At 40.6% G+C, this 14257-nt stretch overlaps 1 protein-coding gene across 1 annotated transcript in view; it reads left to right on the top strand.

Moving 5' to 3' along the window:
• Positions 1-12078, top strand: part of BRF1 (BRF1 RNA polymerase III transcription initiation factor subunit) — a 170709-nt gene extending 158631 nt beyond the window's left edge. Inside the window, exons 16-18 of the mRNA XM_056492506.1 lie at positions 3006-3057; positions 6046-6214; positions 8358-12078. Coding sequence (XP_056348481.1) covers positions 3006-3057; positions 6046-6214; positions 8358-8395 — 259 coding nt within the window. The 3' untranslated portion in view covers positions 8396-12078. The remainder of the gene's footprint in view (positions 1-3005; positions 3058-6045; positions 6215-8357) is intronic.
• The last annotated feature ends 2179 nt before the right edge of the window (positions 12079-14257 follow it).

Raw genomic sequence — 14257 nt, 5'->3', positions numbered from 1 at the left:
GTGCATGTGTGTCCCTTGGTAGCCTTTTACAGATGATGTTGAGTCATGCCCAGTGAAAGTTGGATAAGGTACTTCAATTACTTATTTTTTCAAGGTGCTTTTTCATCATTAATACTCAGACCTGTCCCAGCCTCAAAAGCAGTCGTGCTTTTCCATGAAGACACTTTTTGTCCACCCTCTGAGGTGCAGCCAGACAGCAGAAGGAGTCTGTATCTGTAGCCATGGCAGCCAGTAATTTATTGCTCCATATGTCTGGTGTGGCAGCAGCTGCTCTGGTTTAAGGAGGTCAGAACATTGGGGCATTTAAGAAACAAAACAACACCCCAACTATAAAACCTTATAAACAGTTTTGTACAGTAATAGTAAGGTTCTCTGTAGGCATAAGGAGGGCCAAGGGTGTTATATATTTATAACTTTTATAGCTGTCGTTTGAATCAAAGCCATTATTTCAGCAGGGAAATGTTTTTGTCTCTCTTTGTGGTGGTTTTACCTATTTCCAGTGTTGTGGCTGGTGTTTTAGGAAGCAGACAGTGTGGAGGGACAGTGGGCTGGCCTGTTCCACCCAGGTGATGAGTGACCCCCTTGGATCCAGCCTGCAGCAGGTGCTGACATCCATGGCAGGAGCAGGTCCACTGCTTTTGGATGCATTTTATACTATGCTGAGAGAGAAACTGTATTGCCCTAATCAGATGGCAGTGCTGTATTTGGAGATAGGAAGTGAAGATGTGCACATTGTGAGTGGCTCTCATGGAACAGAAATACAGCTTTAATTTCAGTTTGGGTCTGAGTCCCTCGCTGCTGAGAAATGGTATAGAAGGGCTCTTGGATGTAGCACTAAAGTTTTTGCAAATAGGCTTTTCATAAACGTGAATATTTTTATTTTCATTAGGGGACCATTTTAATTAAAATGAAACTGGAATGTTTACTCTGCTTCCTGTAGCTGTGATTGTTTTCTTCACTGTGTGAGCACATGTATAATTTGCTTTAAAAGAAATGTCAGCAGTTTCTGATTACCTTGTGAGTCTTACTCAACAGCTTGATTTTAATTGGGGGGAGGAAATATTTTCAGGGTGCTCCAGGGAGGTCTGATGTCTTTGGGTAGCAGGAGGGAAAAGGTGCTATCTTTGGTACAGTGTTAATTGCAATAATCATAACTACGGGTTTAAAATAAAATCCATTTCTTACCAGTGTTGGGTGTTTTTCAGTCATTTCAATGAAACACAACCTGTTTGGTAATTAGAATCCTTCAGCTATGCAACCTTTTGGCTTTGCTGCATGCATATGTTTATAAACATCTAAACGGGGATTTTGTGGAAAGCAGTGATTGAAAGTAGGTAGGTACTCTCAAATCTCAGAATTTAAGGAAGGAATTTTTGTTGTCATGAGGATGGTGAGGCACTGGCAGAGGCCCAGAGAGGTGGTGGATTCTCTGTCCCTGGAAACATTCAGGGTCAGGTTGGACAGGGCTCTGAGCAACCTGGTCAGGTTGAAGGTATCTCTGCTCCTTGCAGTAGGTTGGACTAGACAGCATTTAAAGGTGAAAACTCTACCATTGGGGTTAGATAATAGAAGAGAAGGCTGAGCACATAGGGAGGAGTGTGTCCATGCCTTCAAATATATTCTTTCTGAGCCCAGAAGTCAACCAGGATTTGTAAGTACTAGGTATTTATGTAGGTCAAGAGAAATCTCCTTCTTGAAATTTTTTGTTATTATGTAATATGACAAGAAGTATCTGTAGCAGGGTAATGTGTTCTGGATTCTTCAGTGGCTCCTGGAACATTCCCTTAGATTTTTGTTTTGATCTGCTTGGAGGAGGCATCTTCAATTACTTGAGTTGCTGAAATGCCTTTTGGGTCCTGTAAAGCATTTCAGAGATGATCAGTTCTTGAACCTTTTCAGAGCTCAGCCAATATTTTGTATTTTAATATTGTCTCTACCATCAGAGATAATGATCTGAGTCTCCCCTGCTCATTCTCTGGGGTTTTGTTTCCTCCTGCTGATTATTTGAAATAAGTAAATAAGTAGGAAAACAACGAGTTTCTGTGTGTTAAGGAGGAATGACTAAAAGAAAAATGAGAGTAAAATACTGCTTATCATAAAAGACTGTATCTCTGGAGGCATAAATTGGTATTCATTAAGTTGTTTGCCTAGACTTTGTTAAAAGACGTGCTTGAGGAGCTGTCTGAGCAGTGTTTCTGTGGAAAGCAAGTCATCCTCTTCGTGACTAGATACATCTAGATGAGCAGGGGAGACCAGAAAGTAACACTAAATGATGGATTGAGAGCAGCCTTCTTGGCAGTAAAAAAACAACAGACTATGAAATGTTTTTCAGAAGTAATAATATTTAACACTTAGCTGTAAAGTTATATTGATCCAGCTCTTCTCCCCCAAATATTTAGGTCTCTTTCACATCTGATGCAGTTTTAAAAGATGTTTATGTTCACTGTCTGTCATTTCTCATTCAAGGTATTGAGGGTCCCTGTTTGTATGTTTTTTTATGATTTCTGTAGGTGGAGGTTAAGATCTTGCCTGTGATGGTTATGGTATCCTGCATGAATAATCTTACTGTTATCCTCTATGTATCACCAGATACAGGGAAGCAGTTGCAGACCAGTGCTAGGTAATCAGAGTGTGGCCCAATCTTGCCACATCTGCATTCTTCCAAAAATCAGTTTTCTTTTGATTTTTGTAAAATGTGACAAACACAGCTATTTCAAAGACCTTGGGGAGAAGCTGGGGCTGCAGTTTGAGATGAGGTTTTGCTACTGTGCTGGCATCTTTTATTATTACCTAAATCTGGGACAGATGCTTCCAAGGGAATGTGTGTGTTAATTATTGTGGCATTTCTGGCTCTCTGCGCTTTATCTTAAATCATTCAAAAAGTAATTGCACAATGTAACACTAGCAAAGTGCTTTCACTGTTTGGAGAACGAATACTCTGTGTCAAACTCTTGTGCCACTTTTCTGATGTTCAGCATTTTTTTTTTTTCTTTCTTTCTTTGCAGATTAAGACCCTTGATTTCAACCCAGTTTGCTAAGAAGGCTGCTACTGAAGAGGTATGAAAAGTCCAGCACTTCTCCTGGTGCAATAGGTTGAGTTTGGAAATTCCCACAAGCTGTTTTCAGCCTGGTCATGTGGTAGATAAGGGTAAAAAAATGAGTCTTGTCTGTCTGATCAGGCCAGGAGTTGGTTACTGTGAACACTGCAAAGCTGAGATTGGACTTGCCCTTATTATCATTAGACACATTAGCACAGCCTCATGATGCTTCATTGGACAGCAGAAAACTCCCTGCAAGCATCTAAAAAGGTCCATGTCAAATAAATGGCCAGGAGGGGTAGCAGAGGGCAGAGCCTCTCCTGTTCCTCAGCACTTGGACTGTTCCCACAAAGAAGAAGGACTTTGCAAAATACTTTTGAGCTGACCCCAGGGATGGGCTGGGCTTCTGTCAGAGACCAGTGTGGAAAGAGCTTACCCTGTACAGCCTGGCTTACTCTGCTTTGTTTGTTTAGCTTGAAAATGTAATAGTGCCACAGAAAAGTTAGTGCTGGTAACTGGCCACTGCCAGAAGCCAAATTTGGGTGGTTTTGTGCAGCTCCCAAAGGGATCATGGTTATTACCAGAGTGAAACCAGGTAACAATGATAGCTGCTTCCTTTCACTATTATTTTCATACTGTACAGAGTATTCACAGGCATTTTGTGTACATCAGACTGTCCACTGCATATCTAAAAATATATATATATGTATATATTATATGTACCAAGGGTATTTGTCCCTCTTGCCCATGAATGTGTGACACTGACACCCTTCTGAAAGTGAAGCAGTTCCTGTGGGTAGTTTAACACCTTTGAGAACTGCCCATCCAAAGATAAAGCTAAGTGCAAAACTCCAGTCCAGGATGGCTGGAAGTGAATGCAGGAAGTTCTATTTAAAGGTGTTGTTTGACTGCCTTATTTTTAAAATGACTAAAAGTCATTGATTTTCAGAAACAGTTTGATATCCTGCCTAGGGAAATACATTTTCACTTCTTATTCTATGCTCATTAGAAAACTCTGCACATTTGTAGAAGTACAGCAGTCTGGAAGTGGACATGATAATTAGAAGAAGGTCACATTTTAATTAGCATGGTGCAATTTTAAAAAATAATGACTCAATTGTAGCTCCTTTATATTCACCCACTTTTTCAGAGCAGATGGATACTTTTAAACATATAAATTCATGTATATGATGATGCTGATTTGTCTCGAATTGTTGTGTCTATTTCTGCTTATACCGAGATGGACTCAATATGATCACTCTAGAGGCAAAAGTAGTAGTAGGAAATATAAACTGGAGGGAAGTTCCTCTAAATAATATGATTAATTTGAGCATTAAAAAATCATGAAAACCTGTCTTTGACTGATCCGAATATCTAAATACTTGATTTTCTATTAAAATTAATGGGTGTTTTTTGCCCTATTAATGAGCTATTGGAGCAAACCCTGAGGTGACTTTGAAAAACTCAGGCAGATTCTTTAGGTTGACTGTCATGGTATATGACAAGTTCAGGAAGAGCTTTGATGTTTGAGTAATTAGACTATCAACTTTCTGGTACAGGGATTTTCTCGTTCGGTGTATCTCTGAAGTGCCTGGAGTTACAGGGATTTTGGGAGCTGCTGCATCCCAAGTGAATACATTTATAAATAAATAAATAAAAATAAACTGCAGTATTTTATCAGACCTTGCTGCCAGTGGAATTGGAGAACATGCAGCAGTACATAGTTGTGTACTGTAATTTAAAACCTAGAGCACTGTGGCACTTTCCTCATGGTATGAACCAGAGGAGTTAAGGTTTTTTGATCTCCTTTGGACCATTCATTTTTAGAAGCATCTCACCATTGTCCTTCCAAGGAAGTGGTTCCAGTCTTTAGCATCTTTCTTACTAGGGAAGATGACTCAGTGCTGGTAACAGCTGACTGCTGACAGCTACTGTCAATACTCCCTTCTCAGAATTTTTCACATGACAACACGGCATTCATGGTTAATCTTTAAGATTCTTCAAATTGCTACTAATTGGCTGTTTCTGTGTGCCATGGGCTCTAGTGTACAAACCCCAACCAGTCAAAGTACAGAATGGGTGTGGAAAGTACCCTGTTACAGAGCTGATGGAGGTAAAGCTCCTGTGATGTTTTTCCCTGAATGAGAGATGGAGATGGAGCTCCAGACTGAGCACACCATGAAAACAAGATCAGAAAGACCAGAGCCTGGGCTTTGCTGGCACAGACTCTGTTGCTGCCTCCTGCCCTGTTCCCAGATCTCTCCTCAGTGAACCAAAGACAATATTACCTACTCCAGATTCACCTCTATCCCCCTGTGGTGTTGCCCTTTCTCTCTTCCATGCTGTATTCTGCCTAACCTTGGAGCAGCTGGGGAGGAACACGTATGGAACAGGTCCCATCAATGACTGATTCCCAAGTTAGTGTTTGGAGATCATTATTCTGATGAATTCCATAGGTAATGTTACAGGTGCCAGTGTGTATTATCAGCTGAGTGCTCTGCCATCACATTAAGTGCTGTCTACAGAGTCTATTTGTTCCACAGCTCATTGCGCCGCCAAATAAATCCAACCAGAGCTGTCAAAACTAATACATGTTGGGCTTTTTCTGATTTGAAGGGTACACTTTTGCTATCATTAAATTGTCAATAACGTTTTTATTTTGTAATAGGCCTGATGTGAGCTGAGCACACTGTGGGAGAGGTTTCTAAGTTTGCCCACAGAGCTCTACTGAGGAGCCTTCACTCTCAAATTTCTCCTCTGCTTGTGCTTGCCAGAGAATCCTTGTTCTGCTGTTACCATTACTGGATATTTCAGTTGCCTGATTCTGGACTAAGCAAAAACTGGGTGGTTTTGCCTGACTTTCATTCAGGCTTAGAACAGCTGAACCTATAGCACCGGACATGAGCTTTTGTGTCTCCTTTCCCTGTTGTTTGGAAGCTGCTTAAGTTCTGTGTAAATATTGGACCAAAGGAAGAGCTGCTCTACTGCTCTCTCTTCTTTTATGCAGGTTACCTTTCCAAATGCACAGGCTGAAGCCTCTGATGTAGAAAAACCAGCAGCTGTGCTTGTGGAGAGTGGCCCAGTAGCTTACAACCCTGATGAGGAGGTGGAAGAGGAGGAGGTAGAAGAGGATGAAGATCACTGCATGAGCGCCTTGCAGTTACTGGGAGGAAATGGTGAGCTGAGGTTACCATCTCCTGCTGCTGTGGGCTTTGTTCTTGCAGGGCTGGGGACACTCAGGGTTCCCCTGCTGGTCCCTGTCCCAGAGCTCCTGCTGCCCTTTCCCATTCCTCTGGGAAGCCTGGAATCACTTTTGTCTGAGACAAAGAGCTTAGAGACTCCTCCTGAGAAAATTTTGCATCCCGCACTTCAGGCTAAGAGGACTTGTCAAGAACAAACTGAAGTGTGTTTTCTACAATTAGGTTTATTAAAATTTTTATTAGGTTTATTATTATCTGAGGAGTTAGGGGGTCAGTAACCCCTCCATTAGCAATGCTTGGGGCCCCCTGAGCTCCCCTCCCTGCTCCTTATGTCCAGGTTAACCAGGAGTCCTGGGGACGTGTCTGTCCAGCCCAAAACAGAACAAATCATCACACTGTGTTTCTGTGGAGGGTGTTAGGAGGAAGCTGATGATCCCCAAGTGCAGGCATGGCATTGGTTGTGCATGTGTGGTACACAGATGTGTGCTAATTTCTTTGGGTTACCCAGCAAAGCCACTGGTTTAATTACATTTCTTTGCTGGCAGGAAAAGGCAGTCTCCTCTCTGCTGTGGTTTTTCCTAGCTGGACACATCCACATTTATCTTTTATTAAAAACTTCCCTTTAGAAGTCAAGCTTTGAAAATACACAAAATTATTTTTGAAACAAGAGCTGCTAATTATGGGTTGCGAAGACTCAAGATGGGAATAAGTTTCCTACTGAAATGTTATTTACTGCAAAAATCTTTCTATCACTATTCATTTAGCTTTTGTGGACAATATGTATACATTTCACAAAAGTGTCTGTTGCTTTTAAATTGATTTCTCTGCTGGAAAATAATTACTGAACCGTAGAAAAAACAGTTTGTTGCCTGCATTTATTATTAGAATAATGTTCCCAAGAAAAAGCACCCATGTGGGGGAGGGTGGGTCTGTGTTTATTAATAAACCCCCCACAAAAATAGAATAAAGGTCACTGAGTTTTTTTCGTTGTAAATGTTGCTAATTTTGAATCATTCTGAGAACATTCCACTACTCCCTGTCTGGTCTGGACAAAGCTGAAAAATTAAAGTTAAAAAAACAAAAATAAAATGGAAAAAAAAGAGGAAAAGAGTATTCCCAGAATTCGAATGCAGGTGTGCAGAGCTGCTCAGCACAAGAAATAACTCTTTCTTAGCTGCTTTCTCCATGGATTTTAGACTGTCTGCCTGGAATAACTACATGAATTACAGATGGTGAACTTCACCCACTCTACACAAATCATTACAGATTACACTTAATTCTACTTCTGAACATTTGCTTGTCTCTTTGGGTGAGATGTTACCCTATATTGGATTTGGAATATAAAGTTTAACTTTTCTCAGTGCTCATATGTAATAATTATCCATAGGTTCATCTACACAACAGAAAATATCTGTGTCTGTGCATTCAGAAGCACACAGAAGAGAAACTGGTGCATTAGAAACATACAGCCTTGCCTTCTGAAACACAGCACAGTTTTTGCACTCAGCATTGTTTAAGAAAACAAAACTGTATTTAAAAATCTGGGCAAAAATTTTAAGAGTAGAAGTAAGAAGATAAGGGAGATCTGAGTCAGATGCGTTGGTCAGGATTGGTTCCATGACTCTTTTGATGTTGATGAGAACTCTGAGCTATCTCTGAACCCTTGCAATTTCAGCTCATAAATCCATGAATAATATAAACAAACCAGCTTTTTCCTTGGTGCCTATGTCTAGTGAAAAACGTGCCTACTTGTAAATGTAATGCTGCTGCTTATCAGCCACTGTGTGCCAAGTCACTTGTGACAGTCAGGCTTGATCACCTTAGCCTCTAAATTAAACTAAGTATTTAATATATACATGTGCCAAGTATTCCTAAATGAGGGTCTAGTGACAAGTGAAAAGAGATATTTACACGTACATGCTTAAAAATAATTTTATTTCATTGAAATACATGCAATAACTTAGGCCTAAAGAGAACAGATTATTTTTTAAATGCTTGCCTTAGGCAAAATTTACCATGTAGTTACACAGCAAGAAAACAACCTTAAAGAAGCAATACTTCTATTGTGTCTTCCATCTATATTTGCATTTTGATATGCCCTTGTCTTTGTGTGTTTCAGATTATGGCTGTGATATGGATGAAGATGATGGCTATTAGCTCCATTTACTTCCGGGGGACATGGACTGTGTCTTGTTCTCAGCAAATCTTTGGTCTTCAAACTGTATGAATAGTGAAAGAAGCTGTCTATGGTCAGCAAATGTAATCAAACAATCCTTACTTTTGTAAAGTGAATTTGAGGTTGGCATTGGGTCTGGTCAGTTTACATTGGCCTGTAACCCAGCAATAACCAGTTTGGACTCCTACTTGAATTTATTTTTATTTTGGTGGATCATAGTTGGAGAATTAAATTAATGAGAGTAATGTTTCCAGAGAAGAAAAGAAAAGAGACAAAACAGACTTGTGCATGAAGCCTGTGTGGCTGAAAACAGCACATCTCTTATTTATGTGACTGCTTTTAGGCATACTGCTGAAAGGGAGTAGATTGAAGGACAGGGCCTGTTGATTATTTGAGTGCAGGAGCATTAGTTGTCTCATCATGCTACAATTGAGAAAAAAAATGTTTCCAACCTGGATTGTGAATGCAACCATGTTACTGTATACGAGCTTCCTTACCCAACCCTATCAAAAGTTAATGACAAGTTATATATTTGCAGAGCAGTACCGGTTTTCTGAAACAGAGGAAATACTTCTTTACATTTATCAATTCATAGATTTCTTAAAATATTTGACAGTAGAAGGCAATGCTGGCAGTGAGGAATTGTCTTCCACTGAGTCCGGTGCGGTTTTTGTGGAAGGAGGGAGAAGAGCTGGGTCAGGTGGGAAGTGTAGGGACTAAGGAGGTAAAGATGCTGTGCTCATGAGCTGTTGCTGGGCATCCTTAGGGACAGCCAGGTCTTCTTTAGGCTGGTGTTACTGCAGGAGAGTCACTCTGGCCATCTCTGTGGAGCTGCTTGTCTGACTAAGTTAGAGAGAAGGTCTGCTCCCAAGAGCTGCTGGTCTCTAAAACCAGTTGAAAGAAAGAGAAAGCTGAGCTTTTTAATAAATAAGCTAGCATCTGCTTTGACTGAATTTAATTTAATGTAATTTGCTTAACATTCTCTGGGTAAATTAAAGGTCACCATGCAGCAGTCTGACTTTCATGGCTCAAATCCCACCCTTGAACAGTCGTTGCTATGTAAATAAAGCTGGAGCTGCAGCCCTGTGTGCCCTGAAATGTCAGCAGGCAGGTCCTCTCTTACAGACAGATCAGTTGTGGCAGTGCCATGAGAGCAGGGGTCAGGAGTGGAGCCCCTGGGGGTGGATCCCAGCCTGGTGCCTCTGACCTGCCTTCCCCTGGCAGTGCTGGGCTCTCGGCTCCCTGGGAAATGCTGCGCTCTGGATCACATCTTGGTATCTGCAGCTGATGTTTCCATCTCTCTCCCTTATCTGCTGACAATCATGAAAACTGTAGTGCTGCAAGCTTGTCTTAACACCAGGGAAAGATGGATATTTATCTTACCAGCATGGTTTCTGTTCAGCTGTGTCTCCTGGCTGGGTCTTCCTTCCTACCTGTTTTGAGGAGCACTGGTTACTGAAGCACCATCCATCCTCCTGCTGCACAGAATGGATCATGGCAGGGAGAGAAGCTGCCTCAGGATGCTCTGCCAGACAGGATGATGATGGTGCTCACATCTGAGCTCATCACCAAAGAGGGGAAGGACCACAGGGCCTTCCATGCTTCCATTCTTCTCTGTCCCTCTTGGTAGCTTGTGTAAGATGGATCATGCAAGTCAAGCAAGAGTGAGTGCTTTTTTTAGGAGCAGACTGGATCTATTTGGCTGGTAAATATGGTTTGGTGGGTTGTATCTGAGAGGAAATTTTGAGCCCTGAATAAGAGTATTTCTGTAATGACTTCTTGGAAGCAGAACTTGGTGACAAAATTGGTGTGGTGAGGCTACTGGAAAGAATAGCTCATCTGAACCAGATTCCATTTACTTAGTTTGCAGCACTTAAGTGGAAAGAAGAGATTCCTTACAATTCTTAGGAGAAAAGCTGGCATTTTCACCAAAAAGCTATAGATTTTTTTTCTAATACTTTATAAATACTGCACAGAAACTGATACTGAGGAGATAAACCTTTCTACCTCTCTTATCTACACCATAAAATAAAAGTATGGTATAAGCAGACAGTTTTTTAAAAAGTGGTTTATTTTATCAAAGTTTGTGCTCTGCAAGACTTTGAGACAGTTGAGTTTGATTGTTTGGGTTTGAATTAATCTTCCATAGCACTGCTACAAATATACTCTCAGTATATTCTCAAGGCTTGGGTTTTATTCCAAGGTACACAGTATTCTCTATGCAGGAAATAAACATGCATAAATAAACATGTGTATGACTCATGTAGGTCGAGTGCTTTTCTCAGATGCAAGATGTGGCTCTTAAAGAAACCGCTAAGATGAATATTGCTGAGATGAATATTGCTGAGATGAGTATTGCTGAGATGAATATTGCTGGGGGTCTTCCCTCCACTCTCCTGGTTTGTTCCCCCAAAGGATACCAAACCTGCTGCCAGGGTAGTGATGTTGTGTGTGGGAGCTGAGAGCCCACCCAAATAACTGCAGCTAGGAAATTTGAGTTTCAGTAGTACATTGTGTTGCTGAGAACATTGTTTTGTGCATTGCAAGCAGAGAGTTGCAATTTTTGAATGCTCTCATATGATTTGATTAGGAAAGGCCATCAGGCAATCTGCTGGAAGAGCAAGAACAAAAAATAGACCTACAATTCCATAGCATCTCAGTGTTGCTGGTGAAGTTAATGGCATGGTTTCTGTACAGGATTCCTAAAGAAAGGATATTGGATAGGCAGACTTCACTCTGAGCTTCTTAAGCTGTAGTGGTTATGTACATTTTTAATTTATTGGTGACTTACCAGGATTTTTATAATGTCATTCCTTCTTCATTTAACTAAGCTCAGGAAATGTAAACAGATTTGAACATGCTAGTTTCTGTTTTTATAGCTAGTCATTAAAATGTAAAAGGATTAACACTGCATTAACTCTGTTTACTACTGTTGATGTATCTGGACAATTTTGTTGTGCATAAGTAAGCCCGAATTCACTTGGAGTAATTTGGATCCTGCTTTTCTGAGGATTCTGATTATGATGTAAAAAGCTTATAAGGCTTCCACATTTGTTGTTCTTAGATGATCTTCCTTGAAGCCACACAAGCTGTGTATCATTGGGTTTGTTGCAGAAAGCACATCTCTTGCTGCAAGTCACTTTGCTTGACAGGCAAAACCCTCCAGCTGTTGCATCCAGCTTGTCTGCCATGCAGCCTTTTAACACTGGTATTGTGGGAGTAAAAACAGAAATAAGGAAAATAATGGGCTTCTGCACTGTGCTGAGTGCATTTTCAGTGTCTTAATCATCTATGACATTTCTTTAAAATCAGTGTGTTCAGTACAGCAACTTTTAAATGGTGTCAGACAACTTTGTCTTGAGGGTTAAACATATTGGTTGAAAAAGTCCTTGCCATCCTGATGACTCTGGATTGCATTGAAACCCCAGTTGCAGATGTGTACAGTTAGAGTTTGCCTAATAAATGTTCTGTTTCTTATTTTTGTGTTGAATCCTTGTATTTGGTTCAGTTAGTGCCAAGAAAATGAAACCTTTTTGATGTAAGCATACATACTATCCTTCCACAGCCATGAGTATGTTAACCTTTTTTACTGTAATATATTTGCTGTAAATAAAAAATAAAACCTTTACATAGCCCATCTGTTACTATGATGCTCTCCTGATAATTTCTGATTTTTCTGTATTTGTTCTTAAAAATGTTTGGTTTTGATTGCTGCATGATTGGTTGGTCTGGCCAAAATTTGTCATTCAGAGCTTTCTTTTGCCTCTAAAAGGGAAGACACAGCTAATCAGGCAAGTGTTTTTTACAAGATACTGTTCCACTGATAGATACTTTCTGTAAAGTGCACAACATTAACGAGGCTTTTCCACTAAGCTGTATAATTAACTGACTGTGGGAACAATATATGGTGTGTGTGTTTAGTGGAACTGTTCCAGTGCTTGTTTCTGAAAGTTGTATCTTGATAAATAAGGTGTGTGCTGAGTTAAAAATCATGTTATTTTATCAACATCTGTCTGCCACAGTTTGGAGACAGAAGTCCACATCTGCCCTTTGTACAGATGGGTGTTTGCTCTTTTTGGTTTTTGCTGGAAAAGGAGGTACTACTGGATCCTCAGGAGTGTCTCCTGAAAAGTTTTGGCCTATAAAAGGATGATTAACAGCAGATTTGATAAGGCAGTATGTGTCATTCCAGCATTTCACTGTGTTCCCATAGTGTGATCAGGGCACACTTCTGCTCTCACTGACATTGAGATGTTTTTATCTGAATTTCTCTTCAGCTGTTCCAGCCATTTCCACTGGGAGTTGGGAGCTCTCCAGCAGTGTCCATCATGGATGCCCTCTCTCTGGTAATATCTGAGCTGTTAAAAAGTACTGACTGCCTTAACCTCATATTTGCTGCTCTTCCCAAGCTGTACAGCTCTTGGCTTTGTCCTCTAATGTTTCTCTTCTGTGACACACCAGGCTTTCACAACAAAAACCATTCTGTCCCCACCACTGCATCCATCACATATGCCTCCTTTAGTGGTCTCAGAAGTTAAATAATGCTAATAAAGCTGAAAAATCTTACAAGGCTTTGTATTACCTTCATTTGTCACCAGTAGGTCATAGCACATTTGTTCTTAGGTTTGTGTTTTGTAATGCAGAAGGGCTGTTACAGTTTTCTACTCCTTTCTTGTCTATAAGAAGAGTCACAGCACATTATTAATGTTGGTGGGTTTTTTTTTTCCACCCTGGTACCTGGCAGTGATCTTGGTGAGTGGTGGTTGTTTAACAAAAGGGGTTAAGTACATGAGAAAGGAGGCTCAGTGAGAATTCAGGACTTAGGGCAAAACAAATTTACTTGGTGTGTTGCTTCTTTGTAATTATTTTTTTTCTTACGGGACTTGTTGTGCATTCTCTTGGAAATTAGGGAGGCACATACAGTTCATAAAAATGCAAAATGAAATTCCCTTCTTGCCCTGGGACTCCAGGAGCACAGGATTTAATGACTTGTAGCCTGAACTGTACATTTGTTATTTTGTGGGAGGGCAGTAAGTGGCACAGTACTGGGCATGGGGATGGCAGTCACTGAGTTATCCATTTCTATTGCCAGATTGCAGCAAGAATGCTTTCCACTGCTCTCAGTGCTCCTAGTAAAGTTTCTCAATTCTTTAAAAGTAGAAGAATACAGCAAATTAAAGGAGTTTGAAGAATGGAATGAAAAGAAGCAGCACCAACACTGATTTCTAGGTAATTTTTCTCCAGAGCTCTTCTGTGGGAAAAGTAAAAGGGATTTGTACACAGAGACTAAGAGGGGCAAAATCTGCATCTGGGCAGCAGCAGAGGTGTTCATTTTCCACACCAGAGTTCCACATTCTTCTGTTTCATGGTATATCCTGCATGGTATTCACAATTTATAGCCTGAGCAGTCCACTGGAGGGTATTGAAAGGGGCAGATAAAGAAGAAGAGATGGTGAGATATCATTTCTTGAATGAAAAAAAAAGGAGATTAATTATTTAGAAGGAGTTTAAGGGTTGTAGTTTGATGTTAAGGAGAAAAGCTGCATTAAAACCAGAAAGGTGAGGGAATATTCATTGTAATTATGTGCACTGGACTGTGCTGTAGGCAGTGAGCATCAGGCAGGAAGAGCTCAGCTGGTTTACATCAAGGATCTGTGCTGTTACCAACATTCTCTAGAGATGGTAGCAGTAGTGAAGGAAGGGATAGAAGTGCTCTGGGGTAAAACCAGAGTACAGTGGGTAAAACCAGCCCTGGAGTAAAACCAGATCCTGTGCTAAATCCAAAGTCCCTTCTTACTCTAAGAGTGAGACTCTAATTACTCAAGCCTTGCCTAATTAAGCAG

The sequence above is a fragment of the Oenanthe melanoleuca genome, chromosome 5 (genome assembly GCF_029582105.1).
Source record: "Oenanthe melanoleuca isolate GR-GAL-2019-014 chromosome 5, OMel1.0, whole genome shotgun sequence".
NCBI lineage: Eukaryota > Metazoa > Chordata > Aves > Passeriformes > Muscicapidae > Oenanthe > Oenanthe melanoleuca.
The sequence above is the reverse complement of the archived record's forward strand: the minus strand, read 5'-3'. Positions and strand labels throughout refer to the sequence as shown.